We start from the raw sequence: 24,736 nt of genomic DNA on the forward strand, positions 1-24,736 counted from the left end.
TATACATCTTGATTGTGTTCAGTAAAGCCATGGGTGAGGCATACCAAGTAGCTTGGGTTAATGGGCAAAAAAAGATTACATGGTTTACAAATTTGTTTTCTTGGCCACACCTAGTACATGTTGGATCAATCGATTGTATCCTCCAATTTAAACCTGCCATTGTGGACACCCCTCCATGTATGGTCTTCCTCTTCCATAAGAACATTTGCACTCTTGGTATTAATTAACCCTTTCCAAGATCAAACCCGTTTCCTGGCCTCCAGTTTTAGGACATCACAGTGTACCTGATGGAGGTTCTGTTGTACCAGTATTAAGTACCCTTCCTTGGTCTGAGCATCAAGATTTTTTACTAGTTCTCTAAAGATTTCTCTTTTAATATTATATATGTGGTTTTGTATGTATATTAGGACAAAAAAAAGTTTTTGGTGCTAGACAAAGTTTGACTGAAACTTCATTAGTTATTAACTTATTACAAACAAACAAACAATGGTGTCAGTAACAACATATCTTTTTTTTTTGTGTGTGTATGTTAACACAGGACTTCATGCAAGGTTTCTTTGAACATTGAACCATGAAAGACATGGTTGACTGGATTAGTAGACTACCTAATGATGTTTTGAACCATATCCTTTCCCGTCTTACCGCAAAAGAGGTTGTGCAAACATGCATCCTTTCCAAAAGATGGAGAAACACTTGGGCTTCTGTGCTGGTCTTGAACTTCCAACTTGGTGATTTTCACAATGATTTTGATCGGTTTGGCCGGTTTGTAGATAGTGTGTTTGAAAATAGAGGGCAATCTTGCTTGGAAAAAGTTATATATAATGGGCGATTTGAGGATACCTCTCATGGGCCTTCAATGGAATGGCTTGATCGTGCAGCATTTCTAATGCCTCGGATTATCGTTGTCAGCATTTCATTAACTAGTCTAGATGCTCCGTTGATTTTTCTCGATTCGGTGTTCTCATGTGAAAGCCTAGAAGACCTCTTGTTGTCTGTCCAATCAGTTCCTGTGAAAACTATTATTAGACCCAAATCAATAGCTCTTCCTTCTCTCCAAACTTTGGGGCTAGGCCACTTAAGTCTTGATGATGATTTTGCACAAAAGCTTTTCTTGGGCTGCCCCTTTCTCAAAAGCCTCACGCTAGTATGCTGTGATTTGTTTATATCTGACATTTCCTCTAACGTGTTGAACAAGTTGATTTTTCACTCTTGCTGTCAATATCAGCACATGCGAATTTGTTGCCCTAGTCTTATTACTTTGTTCATCTGTTCTAATGAGAACAGCATCAGAATTATTTCGTTGGAGAAATTGACCTCTCTAGTATATGCTAAAATCGGCTTAAATGGGAATGATGAGAAAGTGGATGTTAATGATCTTTCGGATGCACAGCTTCTTAGTGGTCTCTCAAATGCTACAAGTTTGAAGTTCTATTTAGATCCTTATTTTAAGGTAAAACACACATTTTCTCATCTCTATGAAACCAACACTCAAATTCATTTTCTTATTGGCATTATTTGGCATGGACGTAATAATGTTTGTGTTACTCAAAAACATTGCTTGCATAATAAATAAAACCAGATTTCCCAATTGAATATATTGTTTGTTGCTTCTTCAATTCCTTTTCTATACTAGCTAGTTACATAAATGCATGTTCCCCATTGTCGATAACTCTTTCAACTACATTGTAAGATGGATGTTCCCTTTAAAATTTAAAAATGATTCTCTTCCAACTACATTGTCCAATATTTCATTTATGCAACTTTTTGACAAATAAAATACGGTTAGAATGAAGTAGATACTAAATTACTTTAAATTATTAGTGTTTTGATAGTAGTAAGATAAGTATATGAATTGTGGTATTGAACAAAAGGATTAAAATGCCTTGTATATTATCAGCAAAATAAAATTTTGTCATAAATAAATGATACTGTTACATGGTTTATGGCAAAGGGGACTACCTCCATTAGAAAAGCAAACTGTTTTCTATCTCCATTTCATTTTATGATTGATCGTTATATTATATATAATTAGGTCTATTAAAAATCATACTGCTTGTTAATCAAATCCCATGGATTGAATGAAAGTGTTTCTGTCGACGGGCTATATATAATACATGAATATTAAATAATATAAACTATGCACACCGACCAAGCATTATTAGAGCATTACTTCCATTTCAAATTTTCAATGGACAGCTTACAGAAAGGTGTGTATTAATGGAAAAATGGTTAACCTACATATTATACAATAATTATTATAATTAAATTAATAATCAGTGTTTTTCATCTAGTAGCTATAAAAATATCGTCTGTGATGTGGTCCTTAAATATCTAAACACAAAAGATCTTATTTCTCATATTTATCTTGAAAATTAGTTGAATGACAATTAGGGGTGACAACAAAGCACATAAAATCCGAGTTAGATCCGTATTGGAAATTAATTAGATACAGATATCTGATATCCGAATATCTATACATAGGGATACATATATGAATATGGATTTAAGTTTTAATTGTCTGTATCCGGATAGTAAATATATAACGTATAGTTTAATATATACATGAAAAAAAAATTATGTTATTCATTATTATATTATAATAAATATTATGAACTTTATTTTTTAATAATATTAATATTTTTTAATAAATATCATATTCATCTGTATCCGTCTAATATCTGATCTGTATTCTGAACCGAAAAATAAAAACAATATAATTGTATCATATGTGGTTGGTTAAATTCAGTGAATATTTAATCCTCTGTGTCTAATATTAAATGAGATTTTTTCTAATAACTTTTATTGGTAATATACAATGACTCTTCAAACAAATCTTTTGTATTAATTTTTTCAGATCAGATACATTGAATCCAGATAAGAATATGAGATTAAATGGTGAATAAGAGGAGTGCTATTTTGAGGTCAATTATTACAATATTGAGGGCTCGGAGAAAATTTTATCTCTAAATATCTGTTTTACCCTTCAACTCTTTATCTCTCTAATATTCGTCTTATTAAATAAGAATGTTATTTAAGGAAAAAAATAATTTTTATCTCATATCTCCTTTTTCCTCCCCAGCTACACCCCCGACAACTTGTTTGCTCCAATTTATACAATTAATTGTTTTTATTCGGACCACACTGCATTTGAAGTTATCTTCTATACGACGTTCCGCTAAGCTTCTTCTGAATTTTATTTAAATTTATTTGGGGTGTATATATATATTTTTCATTTGACGTATTTTTGAGAGACATCTTTCAATGGTTTCGATCTTCTATAGTTTGTACTCGTTTAATCTGTGTGAGTTAATGAAATGTTGGCTTCCAAGCATAGGAACAGATTTAGGAGATGGATTTTAACAAGCTGTTAGCATAAAGTTTTTTTTTTCTTTTGCACTTTATTATTTTATTTTTCACCTTATCTCAGAGTATACTCAGAATTAGACTTTTCAGTTTTTATGCAGTGATGAAGATTCTTTTTTATTTTTAGTAGAAACTCACAGGCCAATGATGAAGATAATTACTTGTGTTTTTTTTTCTAGAATAAATGTGGCACGGTAGATTCAGTAAAAATTAACTCGATCCCATAAATATTTACAGCAATTAATAGATAGGGTTGAAAGAAAAAAAAATTAGAAACGACTCCTGCATTTGGGTTAGCAAATTGTATACTGTGTATAATCCAGCAATTGAGGTGTTATTTGTGTATTATAATCAAATGCAAATAAGAGAAATATTGAAAATACATTTGCAATTAGATACAAGAGGAATTCAACACGTGAGATTTTGCCTCTAGGAAGGGAGTAATTACTTTCCTTTATTAGTTTCTTTCATTAATTAGATACATTTTTTTATTGAGGAGGGTTCAAATGCCTCCATTTTTTGTGCCTCCATCATGCCTCCATTTTTTAAAACTTTAATAACTCAAAATTTAAAACTTAAAAGTCAAAATAAAACCGTTGGATATGATCTAGATCATTTTCTTTATGTGCTCATAAAAAATTATGACATTTCAATTTTATTTTAGTTGTCATCAAGAGCTTGTAAAAAACGTACTAATGTGAATAATTTTTAGACGTTGATTTTTCAACTTATTGATTCAAATAAAAACAAAATTGAAATATGATAATTTTTTATGAGCATATAGAGAAAATAACATAGATCACATCTAACGGTTTTATTTTGACTTTTAAGGTTTAAATTTTGAGTAATTAAAGTTTTAAAAAATAGAGGCATGATGGAGGCACAAAAAATGGAGGCATTTGAACCCTCCTCTTTTTTATTAACTTTTTTCATTAATTAGATACAAGAGAGTGAAAGAGTAACATAGGTATTTAGAGAAAAAATCGTCTAAGTTCTCAAAATTACAAAAATTGCTCTAAATATAGCGCATCCCGGTGAATAAATCCCTGTATAAATCCTCCATTGATACAAGGAAAAGAACACAACCAAGCATATATAAAAATTATAGAGATGAGATTCAGAAAAGTAGAGAATGATTGATATCTAAGAATTACATGCTATCATCCCTAAAAAGTAAAAAAAGCCCATTCTCTAATAATGCTATACTTTATTGCTTGCATATTTACTTTTTAAGGTATGGGCTTTATCTTTGTCTATTTCTTTACCTTTTCTTAAATGGAATTTTGTAACCTCAGTTATGATTAAGAAGTTGCTGTTCACTAAACCATGAGATTGCATGCTATCATCCGTATCGGAGGCGTGTCGGTGTCGGATGCGTGAACAAAACTATATTTTAAAACATTTAATACAACCGTCCGTCCGTTGATTGTATAAAGGGCAAAGATGGAATAATTCCAATACATTAATATGTGCAGTTCAGCTCGGTGTCATTTTCTATCTATCGCCTCCAGTTCCCTTCTCTTCTCCGCTCCTTCTAAAACCCCTCTGGCTACTGAACCTCTTTGCCCCCTGACCCCTCTTCGCCGCCCCTTCTCTGTCAGACACAGCCTCTTTCCGAAGAGCCCAGCAACCCCCTACTCTCTCTCGCTCCAGTGCTTCGCCAGTACTTCGCGTCTCTCTCTCCGACACCAGCGCCTCAAGGTCAGTAGCAAATATAGTTTATTTCTTCTCTCTGACACCAGCGCCTCAAGGTCTTGTCTTGTCTTGTGTTCAATTGCACAATTTGGGGATAAGTTGAGACTGGCATAGGTTGATATTTACCTTAATTTTACTGTTAAGTTTAAATTTTTACTCAAAACTTTTACTAAAAAAGAAAAAAAAAAAAAGAAAAAAAGAATTGAGGTTTAACTCGGGAAAGTGGTCTAATTATGCAATAGAGGGTGATTGAGGCTTAGAGAAGAAAACTCATCTCATATTGGTGTAGGTCAAAAGTTCTACCAATTGTAGGCCAAAATTGTAATCTCTAGCTTAGGTACAGAAAAGAGTACTTACAGATCTTTTCTAATTAAATATACTGAAAATAGTTCTTACTGAATAGACCCAGACCCACTACACAGTTCATGATAAAAACATTCCAGTACCTGATGGTGGTTCTGTTGTACCAGTATTAAGTACCCTTCCTTGGTCTGAGCATCAATATTTTTTACTGGTTCTCTAAAGCTTTCTCTTTTAATATTATATATGTGGTTTTACTGTTTGCTTTTTTCTATGCCACTAACAAAGGCTGACTGAAATTTTCATTAGTTATGAACTTATTACAAACAAACAAACAATGGTGTCAGTAACAACATATCTTTTTTTTTTGTGTGTGTATGTTAAGACAGGATTTGATACAAGGTTTCTTTGAACATTGAACCATGAATGACATGGTTGACTGGATTAGTAGACTGCCTGATGATGTTTTGAACCATATCCTCTCCCGTCTTACCGCAAAAGAGGTTGTGCAAACATGCATCCTTTCCAAAAGATGGAGAAACACTTGGGCTTCTGTGCCGGTCTTGAACTTCCAACTTGGTAATTTTCACAATGATTGTGATTGGTTTGGCCGGTTTGTAAATAGTGTGTTTCAAAATAGAGGGCAATCTTGCTTGAGGAAAGTTGTATATAAAGGGCGATTTGAGGATACCTCTCATGGGCCTTCAATGGAATGGCTTGATCGTGCAGCATTTCTAATGCCTCGGATTATCGTTGTCTGCAGTTTATCTAATGTAGATGCTCCGTTGATTATTCCCGATTCCTTGTTCTCATGTGAAAGCCTAGAAAACCTTGCGTTGTGTGTCCAATCAGTTCCTGTGATGACTATTATTAGACCCAAATCAATAGCTCTTCCTTCTCTCAAAACTTTGGTGCTAGAACACTTAAGTCTCGATGATGATTTTGCACAAAAGCTTTTATTGGGCTGCCCCTCTCTCGAAGGGCTCAGGCTAGAATACTGTGATTTGTTTATATCTGACATTTCCTCTAACGTGTTGAAGAAGTTGATTGTTCACTTTTGCTGTCAATATCAGCACATGCGAATTTGTTGCCCTAGTCTTATTACTTTGTCCATCTGTTCTGATGAGAACAGCATCAGAATTTTTTTGTTGGAGAAATTGACCTCTCTAGTATATGCTGAAATCGGCTTAATTGGGAATGATGAGAAAGTGGATGTTAATGATCTTCCGGATGCACAACTTCTTAGTGGTCTCTCAAATGCTACAACTGTGGAGTTTCTTTTACGAGATCCTGATTTCAAGGTAAAACACACATATTTTTCATCTCTATGAAACCAACACTCAAATGCATTTCCTTCTTGCCATTATTTGGCATGGATGTAATCATGTTTGTGTTACTCAAAAACATTGCTTGCATAATAAATAAAACCAGATTTTCCAATTGAATATATTGTATTGTTGCTTCATCAATTCCTTTTCTATACTAGCTAGTTACATAAATGCATGTTCCCCTTTATTGAAAACTCTTTCAACTACAATGTAAGATGGATGTTCCCTTTAAAATTTAAAAATGATTCTCTTTTTTTAACAAGGAACATTGGAAGAAGGATATTACTAAGTGCAAAACCTTCAGGAACTTGAAGAGCTTGGAAATTTCAGCTTGGGGCATGATTAATAATTTCAATTTGATAGCTTGTTTCCTTGAGCATTCTCCTCTTCTACAAAAGCTTACTTTGAAATGTCTCTCGAAAGAGTACTATCTCTCTCTCTCTCTTTCTCCCTCTCTCTCTTCAATTCGTTTATATGCTCTATATATACAATTTAGTAATTTAAAACCAATCTATAGAGAGCACCCTATGTCATTTTCTATGCTGGTAACTTTTTATTTGAAAATGCATGATGGTCATATTCTAATTGTGAACTTTGTTGTTTTTATTACCAAAACAGAGAAAACATGATACATGCCGAGCAAGATGTTTCGTTCCTGGTTGAGCATCTTGAGACAGTTGATATTCATTATCCGAAGGATGGTATGTTGCCAATTAAGCTGATGAGCATGTTGGATAGATGTGTAAAGACATTTGGAAATATTAATATTTCCTCGGTTAGTAGTTAGTACCTCACCTTATTATCAGAAGTGTTTTGCAGAGATGAGATACTGTATCACTTTATCCTCTTTTGGCCTAATTACATTGACACCATGCTGTGTTATGTTATGTTATGTTTGTTTCTTAATTATACTTGCTGCATCCTTCGTCATGTAATTATAAATACCTTAATTGGCAATGGGGTGTTACTGTTCATTCTACAGTAACACCCCACTTTTGCGTCGTCGGATCGGATATGGACAGACCTTGATAGATTACGCTTACGTTTGCTGATGTCATCTCACATGATATAGCTTCCGTCTCACAAATTGGTTTTTTGTCATTGTGCCACTCGTCATTCCCCCCTCCACAGTCGCCATGTGCTCAGCCCGTGTTACGTGCTGCTCGCCGCTATCTCCCTGACTTTGCCCTCTGTTTTTGCGCGGGCTCCCTCCCTTGGGATATTGACTCCACTTTCCCCCTTTTCCTCTTGCTTCTCACCTCTTCTCCATTTACTTTCTTTAAGCTCAAATTTGAAACTGCGCTCATCTCTCCGCTCAATCTCTCAAGGTATGTCTCTCTCTCCCTCTTTCTTTCTTTCTGATTCTTTGTTTGTGCTTCCTACCTGCTCAAATTAGCCTAGGAAATTTATCTCATTTTGCTACATTTTCAAATTCAAATACATTGCAAAGGTAGAAGTTCATCTTGGTATTATACTTCAGATGAAGTTGCTATAATTTTATGATTCTATTTTTTCATCCAAGAATATCGTAAGCAAAAAACTGCATGGATGGACTCTTGGGAGCATAGCTTGGGAGGCCAAGGAGAGATTCGATAAGAAGTTCAGTAATCAAAGAGAATCAGTGATAAAAAAAGGTAAAGATTTTGTTTTTTAATTGTTTGCTGATTTGAGTTTGACACTATTAGATTGAGCATAAGAGAAGGGCCAAAATTGGCATTTTGCACCGTGTTTTATTCCATTATCTGACCATACCTTCGTCGCAATTTTGAAAATATTGACAGAGCAATTAATAAAAAACATTTTCAGATGCCAATTAAAGAAAGTAGTTTAATTGAAAATAACAAACGAATCAAAATTGGGAGTTTTCTTCTAAAGATCATGCCATGAACAAATTTGAGTTTCTTCTTAATATCATCTTCACTGATGTGATATTGTGCGACTAACATGCATGTTCCAATTAACCAAAATTAGGCTTATTCTTTTTTAAGGTCGTGTCATGAACAAATTGGAATATCGTCTTAATATCACTTCATTGCAGAGTTGTGTGTCAATCCTATGTCACGACATTATTTGAAGATTGTGTCATGAACAAATTTGAACATCTTCTTAATATCACTTTCATCGATGTGATCTTGTCTATGACATGCATGTTCCAATTAACCAAAATTAGATTTACTCTTTTCAAAGATCATGTTATGAACAAATTCAAATATATTCTTAACATCATTTCCATTGCACAGCTATGTATAACTCCTATGTGATGGCATTGGATTCACATTTTTTACAAATTGCCTCATATGAAAAAATCTAATGCCTTCCACCCTCAATTTTCTGGCACAGGCTTCATAAAAGTGATTCAAATTATCTTATTTGGGTTCCATGCATTGCAATTTTATTTCAATTAATAATGTTCCTTCCTATGTTCTTTGGAACAGTTCAGGTATTTGTTTCTATTTCTATTTGAAATTTTCTTCTACTAGAAAGATTTATTTGCGTCACGACGTCAAAATTTGTCACTGATTCTTTGTCATCGTGTCTGACAATTGTCCGATTGTGGTCTTCACTGGTAATTTGTTATCAGTACAATTATGGTCTTTATTGGTAATTTGTCAGTGTCCAATTGTGGTATTAGCATGCTTTCAGAAGCTAGCTCGAAGATTCAAATAGGCCACAAAGTACTAAATAAGGCCACCAAGTGCTTCACATTGACAAACACCAAACAAATCCAATAAGCTCGCATCTGTTCTTACCAGAGCATATCAGAAAATTAAAAAATACCAGCAATAGAGAAACCAGCAAAATTAGCACCTTCTTTTTCAGAATAAGCCAGAAAATACCAGAAATAAAGAAACTAGCAAATTATAACCCTTTTCAGTAACTTTTTCAACAACAAAAACCAGAAAAATTCTGTTCATATCAGCAAAAAACCAGAAATGAAAACTGAACTTTTCTAATCAGATTAATATCAGAAAAACCAGCAGCAGAAAAATTGCTGACCATACACAGTACAAACAAATCCTAGAAACAATCAATTTGATTCTTACCGAAAAAATAAATCAGCATAATGGTACAGAAATCATCAGTGCCGTGCCAACAAAAATCTGTGACAGAAAAAATTCCGAGATCAGCAAAAGGAAAGGCAAAAAGGCGTTTGGTAAATCCAAAAGTAATACTTTCGTGTTTAAAAGTTTACAACTTTGCTTCCTCCTTGCTAAAATTTGAGCACTCGAAGGACCACTTAATTTGAAAGAATATTTGTTTTTCACTTTGATGGTAGGAAGTAGGAACATGTACTTCCCATGCAATTTGAAATCAAGATTGAGTGCATTTGTCGATCTGTTTGCTCATAGTTGCTAATTTGTTTTCTCACTTCTCTTTGACCAGGTCAATGTACCAGATATCCTACACCCTTTGTTACGAGGAGTTAATTCTAGCCCAATAATTCAATGTACCAGATATTCTACGTCAATGTAAGTGAATTATACCCAAGCAATTAGCTCTGTCTCTACCAGTAACAATATACATAGCATAATTAGGGTTTAGGGTCAATTTTTTAGTCTCTGTGTCACACCCCGCGGCCACGGGTCGTAACAGTCCCCCGCCGTAAGCATACAACGCCGTGTATGCTTACAAGGCAATTACACAGTTCAAACACAACAACAAGCAATAGAAACAAGTTTCTAATATAAAATCAGAGTACACAGTCTGGACAGTAAATAATACAACAAAAGTATCACATCCGGATACCAACCATGAGGTCTACCCTAAATTTATATAACAAAATATATCTAGGATTATCAAGTGGTAAGCTACTAAGGCCTACTACTCTCGTGCCTCTCCGGAATCAGTCGCACCAGTACCTGTAAAGTAACCTAAAGGGTGGGGGTGAGAATAAATTCCCAGTGCGAAATTTGCCACAGTTTAGATTATTGGACTTGCAATCAAACTCTATATTCAACAATGAAACCCAAACAATAACAATGCAAACAGATATATATAATCATAAATAACAGAATGCCAATGCTCGACAACAATTAATCAACCTGAAACACAGTTCACGGAGTTTCCAAGATGAATTTCAAACACAATAGATATTTTGGCTTAACTCTATTTATTAGGGCTTGTAGCAATTACAGATGTTCTTTCGAGCTGGACCCTTTATCAAACCCACATCTGTAGGGTTACTGACACCTACAGATGGCCAACCGAGCTGGACCCTTTATCTGACACCCATCTGCAATTGCTTGGCTTAACAGTTATTAAGGTCTGATTCAAGTCACGTAAAGAAAATTCTCTTGAGATGTCGTTTCCAATATTCGCAATATTCAATTGACCTTCCAAATGCATTAACACGTAGGAGAATGCCACCGAGCCACAGACGTTACACACTAGTCACCCACGATTCCAAATCACACATCATAACATAATCACCCTCCCTCGTCCCAACCGGTACTGGGAAACATTGAGGGCCGTTCATCTAAGGCCATTTAGGATCCTGGGAATCAAAGCCAGCATACAGCCCGACTTTGCAAATTCATTGGATCCAAGTGCTTAACTTCGTAAATCCATTCACATACATATCAAATCAATTCGTGGTGACTTTCAATCAAATCAGATCATAATAGATCGACACAACCTACAACCATACCAGCATGCAAATCACTCAAGTCACATCAATTCGAGTTTAATTTGATTGGGCTATGCAAATGCTATACACAATTCAATGATGCAATCAATGATATTCAACATGCCAAACGAAAACACAGTTTAATTCCTGAAAATAAAGTATCAAACAAGTCCAAGAATCCCGCACCTGTTTAAGACGAGCGTACCGCTTAGTTACGGATCGGGCGTCTCGAATTGCCTCGCGATATCTTGCTCGACCGAGCCTACACCTATATTATACGTTTACTTGGTTTAATTCGGGTTCAGTGGTCTATACGTTTACTTATGGTTTGTACGGTCCTAAATCAATTCTTATGTTTTGGTATCGATTCTTTTCAATTCATTCTTTCTTATTAAAAATCTCACACATTTGCCTCTATGTCCTCTTGACCATATACAATTCCACTTAGGTAACAATCCATCACCGTTTCACTACCTTGGTTCTCGGATCAATTCAATTTACCGATTGTTTAAACCCTAATTTGGTCAAAACCTCAAATTAACCGTTAAAAGTTCTAAAACTCAAGATCAAAAGGTAATCTTACCGATTATAAGTCTAATCAGTTGGATTAAACTAGTCAATTCACGATTATGTTCATTTTAGGTTTTGGCACGAAACCCTAGAAATCAAAATCCACAAATCGGAAGGAAATCGGGAAAAAGATTGACAAATGACAAGCAAGGAGTGTAGAGGAACTAGTCCTCGAGCAATTCACACACAAATCTCGAGTTTAAAACGAAAACCAGATAAATCTGAGATTTTAGAGAGAAACGGAAAGAGAAAGAAATACCAAATAGGTGAGCTAGGAGAGATCCTCGGCTGCTTACTCGGTTCCAAACTCGATTTCTCGCAACAATCGGGAGTCTGAAAGAAACGGAAAATCACACGCTCTTTTTCTTTTCTCTTAGCCGAAAATCACTTAAAAATGGGGAAATGGTGAGGTGAGAGAGAGAGAAGCTTCAATTTGAGTTTTAGGGTTAAAATTACCCTGAATGCGGATGCACCCATCCGCACTGCGGGTGGCTTGACCCGCACTCAGCACTTAGTCGGTTTTCGAAAAATGGAATTTAACACAGAAATCTCAGAGTGCGAACGCACTCATCCGCAGTGCGGGTGGCTTCACCCGCACTCAATACTTAGAAAATTTTAGATAGAAATTCAAGAAAATCCGAGCGTAGTGCGAATCAATATCATCCGCAGTGCGGGTCAACCTCACCCGCACTCAGTACTTAGCCAATTTTAGACACAATTTCAAAAAAAGTCTGAGCCTAATGCGGATGCCTTCCACCCACAGTGCGGGTCATCCATCTGCACTCAGCATTTAGAAGAATTTCAGAAATTTCAGATAAACACATGATCTCATGAGTGCGGACGCACCCACCCGCAGTGCGGGTCAACCCATCCGCACTCAACCTATAAAATCTCAAAAATCTCGAAATTTTAACGCGGTTTCGATTCATACTTAATTTACTTATTTCTATGACCTTAATTAAGGTCTAAACTTTTATTTCATTAGCACAAATTTTCGATTCTTGCCTTTAAATCATTTGAATTTAATTATTAAAATTTCGTAACGTAACACTATGTAACAATAATAAATGATGTAACAATAATAAATGATGTATAGAGTATTCTGTGCACTCTTTTCAGTTAGGGTAATATCTTTGGTGCTGGCATTTTTATTACATGTTCAGTTGCACAATTGAGGAGGATAAATTTTGGACACATCAAGTTCAATTGCATTTAATTTCTCTACCTGTCAACTATCTCTTAATCTATTTTATGGTTTTCTTCTCAATATTTTAATATCTTATTACATTTATTTATTCGCTTTTTTATTCTATTTTTCATTTTTTTTTTTTTTTTGACTAAACTCACATCAAGTTCAATTGCTTGTTAACACAGAAAAATCTATTTGGTTTGTTTGTGGTACAACCAGAAGAGATCGAGGAATCTTAATTCTGACTAGAAGCATAAAATTGCGCAAGGCTAAAGCTATTGTTATTCCATTGCTTCGAGATTTTGTAAGGATGTCTCAAGCTTAACGGGTGTGCAAATCAGATTGTACAATAAACATGATAACCTAAAGTATTCTAGCTTTCCAGGGGTATTCGGGGTAGGGTCAATTTGCCCGGTGCATGAAACCATTAGACCCAGTGTTAATATTTTAATTTTCTATATTAATCTTGAGATTAGACTCTTATTCCACAAATTGACTGTTTATTATTTGGGTTTAATTAGACCCATGTGTTAATTTGCAAAGTAATGTACTCTAGCAAAGAAAAAGACAAGTACCTAAATTTTCAAAGGCTTACCAAAACCTAAGATTGGCTTTTGGATGCAAGTATTTGGTTTTATCCCCCTAATTTATAATTTTGGTTGGAAACTCAAAATCCTTTGACAACATTAGATTTTGGTAATCCCTTGAGAATTAAGGTAATTGGTAAGTGAGTTAAGCTTTCCTGCTCCTAGCAGAATTCTTTACTGACAATTAGTTAGTTAATTAGCTTCTACCGTACCTTTCAAAAAAAAAAAATTAGTTAGTTAATTAAGAGCCTGTCCAATGGGTTATGGAGAGAGGATCTGTGCAATTTTTTTTTTTTTTCATTTGAAAAATGCAAAATGCAGATGTTGTTTGCTAAAAAAAATGGCAAAATGCTTTTTAATTACCATAAGAATGAATTAACTTGGTTATTTTTATTTAAATAACACACTTTTTGATTTCTACAGCACCGACAATAGTGCAGCAAAGGAAAAAGAAAAATAACTACAGAAAGTCTCACATCCTTTCATATTGTAGATATTATTTTGTCCTACTATTTCATAAAAACATACACTAGTAACCATTTTTTTGTTAAAAAAACTGTGTTTGAAAGGACTGCAGCAAAGGAATAACAAGCTAATCCCAACCGTCATTCTTTCAAACACAAAAAATGAACCAAACACTAGCTGAACTATAGCTTTTGTATAATTCGATCATGTACAACTTGTGTTAAAACTTTCTCCTGTGTGTTTCTCCACTGCCTTACTCATCCTATATACTTATTCAAATTCTTTGAATACTTTTCCATCTGCCTCGACAATCGTTGCCGAAGCAACGCGAGGACCGCCGCTTGCAAGATTTTAAAGTTACATAATTTTATGTTTCAAATTTTAAATATATACTTTGTTAATAGTTTAGTGAATTAAAAACTTCAAAGCATACTGATATGACTACTACAATACAAAAGAAGGGGAAAAAAAAAATGTCACGCATGTATGTCAACTTACACACCAAAAAAAAAAAATGATTGTGGTTGCCGCAACGACGCATCTAATTTTAATTATTTTATGATTCAATTGTGCTTGGGCATGACTAAGTGAAATGTGCTTCATATATAAACATAGTAGTAATAAACACAAAAACAATGTACAAGCACAAGCCAAAATCTCACTTTGAGGCTAAACAAGACTTAATTAATTGTAAATGGCCTCAACACTGAGTCGATTTCGATCGTATGCTCTACAGTACCTCAAATGTTGAATTTGGAATTCGGATCGTTTAATCAGAATTCGGATCAATCCTAGCTAGAAATTCATAGAGCCCTTTATTGAAAGATTAACTCATATATCTCCTTTGGATGATAGCTTCTCCTTTTGAATTGTACAACATTGAAGGGATACAACTACCCACAAATATTGCATTCATGTAACTTTTTGACAAATAATTAGTGCCACAACTTAACCTTATGTTTGACAAATAAAATAAGGTTAAAATGAAGTACATAGATACTAAATCACTTTAAATTATTAGTGTGTTGATAGCAGTAAGAAAAGTATATGAATTGTAGTATTCAACAAAAGGATTAAAATGCCTTGTATATTATACCAGTAAGTAAAATCTCTATGATTTTGAGTTTTAGTAGTGATCTGTCGGTACTAATCGATTTTGCTTTTTCCTGAAAAAAATTTTTGACCTCTCTGGATGTTTGATTTGTAATTCAGGCTAAATTTAGTGTTAAAATCAAAATAAATTTATTGAATTATGATTGGTATTATAATTATAAGTTAAAGAATTAGAAATTACAAGTCAGAGTATTGAAAAATATAAGTCAAAATATTATTTTTTTATCGAGTACGCAATTAGTTAATAGGTTTAAATCCAATTAGCTATTTAAACCTGATTCGATATTTTTTTACCCCTCTGTCAAGTATCTCCTTGCTTGTCGTCCAGTCAGGTTCAGGGGATACATGTCTCGTTACTAGCTCCACCAGAGTAGCACAGTCCGAGAAGAACACACATGGCACTGCCCTGTTTTCAATTATCCGACCAAGAGCCATTCGAAAAACAGAGCATTCCTTCACCCGGTGCAGCTGAGAGCCCTGCTGGAACTATTGCTTTGGCAGTGTAAGACGCCCCGAACAACGTTTCCCTAGCTATTTGCCTTAGGTACTTCTTGAAGACTTCCACTGAAGGGGCCTTCCTGCTGTAGGTCGACTGATCGTTCCGGCATTGGCCATTTCTTGTCTCCACAGCCCCAAAATTGAGAACCAAATAGCCACATATACATAGAGCTTATCTAAATTTGGTAAAGCTAGCTTGTAGACTACAAACAATAGTACCAGTTGTTTTCATGTAGAATTGTGTAGCATTTCCCTTCCTAGCTAGCTTTCTTTTCATGTAAACCTAAAAACACACTTGCTTGGACCTTTAGTCGCCCAACTTAATTATCTTATACACACTTTATTGGGCCTCCAATGGCCCATGATCCATTATAAAAGGCATCCAACTATTACTCAATCTCTCCATTGATTTTAGAAATGGATATGACCATTTCACAAAATGACAGCTAATGGCTACCTCAATTATCCCTTCTCTGGTTAAATTCATTGAACATTTAACCCGCTATGTCTAATATTAAATGGAATTTTTTTAATAATTTTTATTGGTAATATACAATGACTCTTCAAGCAAATCTTTTGTATTAATTTTTTCAGATCACATACAATGAATTCAGATTAGAATATGAGATTAGATGGTGAATGAAACCCTATAAATCCTCCATTGATACAAGGAAAATAACACAACCAAGCATGCAATTATAGAGATGAGATTTAGAAAAAAGTAGAGAATGATTGAAATCTAAGAATTACATGCTATCATCTCTAAAAGGTAAAAAGCCCATTCTCTAATGCTATACTTTATTGCTTACATATTTACTTTTTTGAGGTATGGGCTTTCTCTTTCTCTCTTTCTTTACCTTTTCTAAACTTTCTTTTAAATGGAATTTTGTAACCTCAGTTATGATTAACAAGTTGCTGTTCACTTGGTTTGACTTAGCATATACTAAACCATGAGATTGCATGTTATGAATTTCAAATTAGACAATGAACAAATTTTCTCAGATATATATACCGCAAATATTGTTTACGGAACAAAAAAAAAAGTGAATTCCAAACTTTTATGCATTATCTGAATGTTCATGCAGGAAAGATTGTATTGGATGGATTATAATTGATAACTGTTTTGGTTAAAAGAAAATGAAATCAGTAAAAAACCTTGTTTTGTTTGTCTGTGCATTAACAGAATGAAAGAGAAACCAGACAAGGTCACAGAAGGAGAGAAGAAGAGAAAAGCAAGATATGAGCAAAGAATGCATAGATGTAAATGCTTGGAACAGGTACATATATATAATAAAGCTGTTGAACATTGAGCTTGATAATTCAATTTCTATAGTCAATCGTTTTTTTCTTTTTTTAATTTTGATTTATGAATGTAGGTGAAGATGCTTCAATGCTACCTTCAGTCGCTTGCTTTTCTTAGTTTAGTGTTGGCATCGGTACCATCTCTGCTTAATGACCTGAAAATTGTTTTTGAATTGATGCGCTTAGCACAAGTTCCACTGAATCCAATTAGCAATGCCGGGCAAGACGACCGCTTGTGTCAGCCAAACATCTCTGCTAATAATCCACCATTTATTGCCAGCACAAATCTCGATGACGCGCCATTTCATGCTGATGAAAATCGTCATGATCCTCAACCTTTTGCTGGTAATTAAAATTAACAATCCTCTCTATCTTGATGATCCTTTATTTCTTACCAATGCAGATGCTGACGATATTACGTTTCTTCTGAATGCAGGACATGATGATATTTTGCTTCTTAACAGTGAAGATGTTGCATTCATTCTTGCTAACTTAGATCTTGATAACCCTCTATTAGTTTCAATTGCAGATGATCAAATTCCAGCATTTAATGTACAAAAGCAAGGTTTCCAAGGTGAGTTTCCTGATAACATTATATTGGATTAATTCTTTAGATTCTTTACTGGTCAAGTAACTTGCCGATATATATATAGTACAAGGAACTCCTACTGTGCTGTGATTATTAAGAATAAATCATTATGCTATTATTTGATCCAAATTGTATGATCAGATCTTATATATAGTTCAAAATATTCAAATTTAATAAGATGCATGAGAGGATATAATGGCACATATAACAACATATGTGAAGTCAATAGTACTAGAGAGCTTGTTTTAAAATGATTATCACATTTATTATAGGTTTAAAGGCGCCATCTGTTGAAAATATAAATTCTGAGAAAGAGGACCGATTTGCGAAAGGTGAGACATTGTTTATTGTATAAAGTAATACTGGTAATTAAATTCCCCACTGAATCTGATACATCCACCAGTTTGAGTGCAAATTTCAACAATAATTACTTTGGTAAACTATATTGCTTATATACCTAATCAAGTTGCTTTTCTGGATCCGTCGTTGGAACTCTGAAGTAAAACTTTTTCCAAGACTTGAACTTCAACCCCTCGATATAACTGATTTCAATTCTGTTCTTGATAATTATTTTAATTTTTATCTGATTAGAACTCATCTTAATTAAATAATTGCAAACAATTGTAGATCTTAAAGCTCCAGATATTGAAGATAAGGATTCTATGAGAAAGCATCCAGTTATAGAAGGTGAGAGCATATTTTATTGGATGATGTGTAGTGGTCAGACCTCTATAGGCCATAACAATCAGAATTCCCTTGAATTCTGATTATTTATTTTGTTTATCCATTTGTTTTTTTTTTAATGTTTAAATTGGTTTGTCACATTTTATGTTAAAGTCTTGCAGTAAGGTTTTCGATGGTGAAATGAACTATGCAGGAATGCAACAACCAGAGAAGCAACAGAGATGGAAAAGAGCAAGTAACAGTAAGGTAAAAAGCCTTACTCTATCCGATGTCCAGAAGCACTTTGACTTGCCACTGGCAAAGGCAACAGAGAAGCTAGGAATTGGGAATGAGTATCCTCAAGAAAAAAATGCCGAGAATTTGGTTTTTCGAGGTGGCCGTATCGGAAGATCAATTCAATTAATAAACTTATTACTGCAGTTGAGGTAAATTAACTACGTACAAATTAAGTTCTTCAATTTGATTTAGTGCTCAACTCACAGAATTTTGTTAACTGTTGTGTAGGGGAAGGTGAACCAGCAAGAACAAGAGAGCATAAGCGAAGCTGTGGAGGAGGTGGAGCAGCTCTAGAAAAAGCTTCAGCTACAAAAAGAGGTGATCCAGAAGTGCCCTGACATGAAAGTGCAGGAAGAGACCATGGAATTTCACAGAAGCTCTTTTGATGAAAGAAGAATAAGGCAGTAGCTAGTTAGACTGTGTCCCATTTATAATTCCATGATAAAAAAGGTAGTAAAAAACATTATGAAGATTCTGGTGTTGTGATTGTTGGGTGATTTAATGTTGCTTTGTTTTGTGGATTCTGGTGTTGCTTAGTTATCTATTAATTTTCTCTCTATTATTGTTGTATATATGTATATGTACTGTCTACCTTCATTCTTAAGCTTTATATTTAGCTGATTGTGCCCTTTTATAAGTGCATGTTATGAACAGCTTAAGCACAATAATTTTCTATGAAAAAGTTACAAGAAAGGCCCCTAAAAAAATTGGGTACAGAATGGATCTTGTGTTGTGAGGTTTTTTTGGGTAAATTTTGTAACATAATAGTTTTGGCTTCATGCAGCGCACAAACCATATGCATTGTTTTAATATTCTATAGTGTGTGCTGCATGATCAAAAACTGCTCTGTTAAATCTAAATTATATATTTTTTTAATTAATTTCATATTTCTCCAAATTAAAACCTGAAATTGATATATATCCAAAATTCAAAACACCGAAATTTTTTTTATTTACCACCCTAATAAATCAGAATTAAATGATTATCACTCGATTGTGCTCTTTTACATGTAGATTTTATGAGCAACTTAATTACAATACTTTTATATGAAAAAGTTACAATAAAGGCCCCTAAAAAAATTGGGCACAATAATTTTTTATGGAAAATTAATCACAATAATTTTTATATGACACTAAATAACGTCTGAAATTATTAATATAAATTATTAATAAATATTTATACCTTATCTAATATGTATTAATAACTCATTTGACAATACTAAATAATATTTGTTCAAAGGTTAGTTAACTCCAATCCATCTAGAAGATTATTTTTATTTATTAGAATCAAATTCTGGACACAAAAAAAAATAGAATCAAAATTCAAAGAGGCTTTAAACAATAAATTAAGGTACAAATCATCGCTCTTAATTAATGTACAGAACGGTTAGCTAGCATTAATTGGAATGGGTTACTTTGAGATTCGTGCAGAAGGGTTCGGATTTTATAAAATGAAATTTTGAGATATGTGAAATCCCTAGCCGACATTCATCTCTCCTCCATTCCTCAACTCAACCCAACTAATTTCGAATTTTGAATTTTGAGAGCAGCATTTTGGTAGCACGACTTAAGCATCTCTTTGTTCATTCTTCCATTCTTTCTTCTTCTCTCCTGAGGGAACGAACGATTCCCTAGACTAGACGCGGGAAAGAAGAAAAACCATTCTCCGGGGAAGTTTAGTGACAATCTAATGGCCAGCACTCTAATCCGACAGCATTACGAGATTCGCACGAAAATGCTCTTTCCATAGACATCCTTTCCTTCTTGGATCATCTCTTCTTAAGCTCTCACAAGGTACTTCTCTTTCGCTTCCTCTCTGAATTGGTCTCTTCTTTCCATTTATTTCTCCTTGATTTTTGGCTACAAACTTATCCATCTAATTTTGTCAATCCAGCCCTAGGCTTCACCTTCTTTACTCAGAGGCACACAGAGGCACAAAGACCCCTAGCAGCTCCTTCGTTGCTGATCCATCTTCACCGAAATTTGGAGCAATTTCAGGTAAGGCCAGCTGATTGTCGATTACTTACTGTTTTGAGCTTACCGAAATTTGGAGAAATTTGGTTTGAACCAGTACCCTACAACACACAAATTTGTTCAAAAAGTGCCTAATTACATCATTCTACTCTAAAGTGAATTATGCTCAGCTGGTTCTCTAATTGAGGCCTGTTGCCTTTGCCTTGCTCCCCTTCCTGCATGGTCATATCTCCCAATTTTACAGTTGATGAGGCCCTGTCAGTGCTTCTCTAGATACATGTCTGATGGAGAGAAAATCATTCAGCTACTGTTTCAGATGCTTTCCATGAGGGCAAATCTTGGAGATTGTTACCAGCAACCGCATGCACGAGAGTTTTGTAGTCTGAGAATAGGTTGGCCTTTGTTGTTTCCCTATTTGCTTTTGCCAACCTATACATCTTGATTGTGTTCAGTAAAGCCAAAGCTTCTGCATGGAAGGGATCCTCTACATGCATATAGCCAAAAGCCAAAGCCATCCTTTCAAACCACCCCACCCCCCCCCCCCCCCCCCCCCCCCCTCCTTTCTTTTAGAACAGTCTCATGATGCATTTTGCTTGAAAAATAAACTCGCTGCATGGTATTAATTAACCCTTTCCAAGACCAGACCCATTTCCTGGCTTCCAGTTTTAGGGCATCACAGTGTACCTGATGGTGGTTCTGTTGTACCAGTATTAAGTACCCTTCCTTGGTCTGAGCATCAAGCTTTTTTACTGGTTCTCTAAAGCTTTCTCTTTTAATATTATATATGTGGTTTTCTATGTATATTAGGACAAAAAAAAGTTTTTGGTTGTAGACAAAGGTTTTTTCATATATGTGTTACTTTTTGCTTTTTTTCTACGCCACTAACAAAGCCTGACTGAAACTTTCATTAGTTATTAACTTATTACAAAGAAACAAACAATGGTGTCAGTAACAACATATCTTTTTTTTTGTTGTGTATGTTAGCACAGGATTTGATGCAAGGTTTCTTTGAACATTGAACCATGAATGACATGGTTGACTGGATTAGTAGACTGCCTGATGATGTTTTGAACCATATCCTCTCCCGTCTTACCGCAAAAGAGGTTGTGCAAACATGCATCCTTTCCAAAAGATGGAAAAACACTTGGGCTTCTGTGCCGGTCTTGAACTTCCAACTTGGTAATTTTCACAATGATTGTGACTGGTTTGGCCGGTTTGTAGATAGTGTGTTTCAAAATAGAGGGCAATCTTGCTTGAGGAAAGTTATATATAAAGGGCAATTTGAGGATACCTCTCACGGGCCTTCAATGGAATGGCTTGATTGTGCAGCATTTCTAATGCCTCGGATTATCATTGTCTACATTTTATCTAATGTAGATGCTCCGTTGATTATTCCCGATTCCGTGTTCTCATGTGAAAGCCTAGAAAAACTTGCGTTGTGTGTCCAATCAGTTCCTGTGATGACTATTATTAGACCCAAATCAATAGCTCTTCCTTGTCTCCAAACTTTGGTGCTAGAACACTTAAGTCTCGATGATGATTTTGCACAAAAGCTTTTATTGGGCTGCCCCTCTCTCGAAGGGCTCAGGCTAGAATACTGTGATTTGTTTATATCTGACATTTCCTCTAACGTGTTGAAAAAGTTGATTGTTCGCTTTTGCTGTCAATATCAACACATGCGAATTTGTTGCCCTAGTCTTATTATTTTGTCCATCGGTTCTATTAAGAACAGCATCAGAATTATTTCGTTGGAGAAATTGACCTCTTTAGTATATGCTCAAATCGTCTTAAATGGGAATGAGGAAATGGATGTTAATGATCTGCCCGATGCACAACTTCTTAGTGGTCTCTCAAATGCTACAAGTCTGACCTTTTTTTTACGAGATCCTGATTTAAAGGTAAAACACATATTTTCTCATCTCTATGAAACCAACACTCAAATTCATTTCCTTATTGGCATTATTTGGCATGGACATAAGGGTGCAAACGGGTCAGATATTATCCGACCGTATCCGCATCCGTGTCTAAAAATTAGATACGGGTATCTGATATCTGAATATTCGTGCGGATATGGATTCGGATATGATTTTGAATTTTAATTATCCATATTTGAATAGTAGATATATACCATATAGTTTATCATTAATTACAATAATATTTATGTATATATCTACGGATATCCGATATTCGATATGTATCTGTATGTATATCCATCTAATATCCAATTCGTATCCGATCCATTTGCACCCCTACATGGACGTAATAATGTTTGTGTTACTCAAATGAATAAACATTGCTTGCATAATAAATAAAAGCACATTTCCCAATTGAATGTATTGTTGCATAAATGCATGTTCCCCTTTATTGAAAACTCTTTCAACTACAATGTAAGATGGATGTTCCCTTTAAATATGATTCTCTTTTTTTAACAAGGAATATTGGAAGAAGGATATTACTAAGTGCAGAACCTTCAAGAACTTGAAGAGCTTGGAAATTAAAGCTCGGCACATGATTAATAATTTTGATTTGATAGCTTGTTTCCTTGAGCATTCTCCTCTTCTACAAAAGCTTACTTTGAAATGTCTCTTGAAAAAGTACTCTCTCTCTCTCTTCCTCTCTCTCTTCCTCTCTCTCTTCAATTTGTTTATATACTCTGTCTTTTTCTATGCTGGTAACTTTTTATTTGAAAATGCATGATGGTCATGTTCTAATTGTGAACTTTGTTGTTTTTACTACCAAATCAGAGAAAACATTATAGACGCCGAGCAAGATGTTTCGTTCATGGCTGAGCATCTTGAGACAGTTGATATTCATTATCCGAAGGATGGTAAGTTGCCAATTAAGCTGATGAGTATGTTGGATAGATGTGTAAAGACATTTGGAAATATTAATATTTCCTCAGTTGGTTAGTAGTTAGTACCTCACCTTATGAGAAGTGTTTTGCAGAGATTAGATACTGTATCACTTTATCCTCTTTTGGCCTTATTACATTGACACCATGCTGTATTATGTTATGTTATGTTATGTTTCTTAATTCTACTTGCTGCATCCTTCATGTAATTTTAGTAATTTTATAATTCAGTTATGCAGTCAATACCTAGTTCTTTGAGTTGAGTTGGTTTGTATGCATTCTGAGATTTTCTTTTTTAGTATTTTCTTATAGACTAAATGAAGTGTGCTTCATATATAAACATAGTAGTAATAAACACAAACAATGTACAGCACAAGCCAAAATCTCACTTTGAGGCTCAACAAGATTTAATTAATTGTAAATTAATGGCATCCATGTGCTCTACAGTACCTCAAATGTTGAATTTGGAATTCAGGCCGTTTAATCAGAATTGGGATCAATCCTAGTTAGAAATTCAAAGAGCCCTTTATGGAAAGATAAATTCATATATCTCCTTGGATGATAGCTTCTCTCTTTGGATTGTACAACATTGAAGGGATACAACTACCCACCAATATTTCATTCTTGTAACTTTTTGACAAATAATTAGTGCCACAACTTAACCTTATGTTTGACAAATAAAATAAGGTTAAAATGAAGAACATAGATACTAAATCACTCTAAATTATTAGTGTGTTGATAGTAGTAAGATAAGTATATGAATTGTAGTATTCAACAAAAGGATTGAAATGCCTTGTATATTATACCAGTAAAATAAAATCCCTATGATACATTAGTAAAATTAAAATTTGGCATAAATAAATGATAATGTTACATGGTTTATGGCAAAGGCAACCACCTCCAATAAAAAAGCAAACTGAGATCCATCTCCATTTCATGTTATGATTGATTTGTTATTTATATATTAATTAGGTCCATTCAAAATTATAGTGCTTGTTAATTAAATCCCATGCATTAAATGAGATTGCGTCTGTCAGCACAAAAAAAAAAAGCACGAGAAATAATATATAAATGAAATAAAATCCATCTCCATATATAATATATATAAACCATGCATGCACACCGACAAAGCATTATTAGAGCACTACTATTTCAAATTTTCAATGGACAACTTACATAAAAGTGCCTATTAATGGCAAAATTGTTAACCAACATATTATGCAATAATTATTATAATTGAGTAATTATTTCATCCCCCCATTCTAGTCCCCTAACAGTCTCCCTGGCCATTAACTACTTATGGTAACTATCTCTCCCATTCTAGTT

At 34.4% G+C, this 24,736-nt stretch overlaps 3 protein-coding genes across 7 annotated transcripts; all 3 read left to right on the forward strand.

Moving 5' to 3' along the window:
- Nucleotides 1–534: 534 nt before the first annotated feature.
- Nucleotides 535–1,689, forward strand: LOC144557239 (F-box/LRR-repeat protein 13-like). Its single transcript, XM_078305784.1, has one exon. It carries the CDS (start codon nucleotides 572–574, stop codon nucleotides 1,571–1,573), a length of 1,002 nt encoding a protein of 333 aa, XP_078161910.1. The 5' UTR covers nucleotides 535–571; the 3' UTR covers nucleotides 1,574–1,689.
- Nucleotides 1,690–4,513: 2,824 nt separating this feature from the next.
- LOC144557548 (F-box/LRR-repeat protein 13-like) lies at nucleotides 4,514–23,771 on the forward strand. Of its 3 annotated transcripts, none has more exons than XM_078306131.1 (5): nucleotides 4,514–4,536; nucleotides 5,748–6,659; nucleotides 6,950–7,110; nucleotides 7,305–7,612; nucleotides 23,661–23,771. In XM_078306131.1, the coding sequence occupies exons 2-4, from the start codon at nucleotides 5,781–5,783 to the stop codon at nucleotides 7,471–7,473; spliced, it is 1,209 nt and encodes a 402-aa protein (XP_078162257.1). In that variant the 5' UTR covers nucleotides 4,514–4,536; nucleotides 5,748–5,780; the 3' UTR covers nucleotides 7,474–7,612; nucleotides 23,661–23,771. The 3 variants fall into 3 exon arrangements, with proteins under 3 accessions (XP_078162257.1, XP_078162256.1, XP_078162255.1); XM_078306130.1 differs by lacking the exon at nucleotides 4,514–4,536 and adding an exon at nucleotides 4,911–5,064; XM_078306129.1 differs by lacking the exon at nucleotides 4,514–4,536 and having other exon boundaries at nucleotides 5,744–6,659.
- On the forward strand, nucleotides 16,401–23,573 carry LOC144557549 (F-box/LRR-repeat protein 13-like). 3 transcript variants are annotated; one of them, XM_078306132.1, is made up of 4 exons: nucleotides 16,401–16,504; nucleotides 21,549–22,457; nucleotides 22,993–23,153; nucleotides 23,304–23,573. In XM_078306132.1, the coding sequence occupies exons 2-4, from the start codon at nucleotides 21,582–21,584 to the stop codon at nucleotides 23,467–23,469; spliced, it is 1,203 nt and encodes a 400-aa protein (XP_078162258.1). In that variant the 5' UTR covers nucleotides 16,401–16,504; nucleotides 21,549–21,581; the 3' UTR covers nucleotides 23,470–23,573. The 3 variants fall into 3 exon arrangements, with proteins under 3 accessions (XP_078162258.1, XP_078162260.1, XP_078162259.1); XM_078306134.1 differs by having other exon boundaries at nucleotides 22,993–23,140; nucleotides 23,304–23,433; XM_078306133.1 differs by lacking the exon at nucleotides 16,401–16,504 and adding an exon at nucleotides 20,502–20,583.
- Nucleotides 23,772–24,736: the final 965 nt, after the last annotated feature.

This window comes from Carex rostrata, chromosome 7 (assembly GCF_964058835.1).
Source record: "Carex rostrata chromosome 7, lpCarRost1.2, whole genome shotgun sequence".
Taxonomy (NCBI): domain Eukaryota; kingdom Viridiplantae; phylum Streptophyta; class Magnoliopsida; order Poales; family Cyperaceae; genus Carex; species Carex rostrata.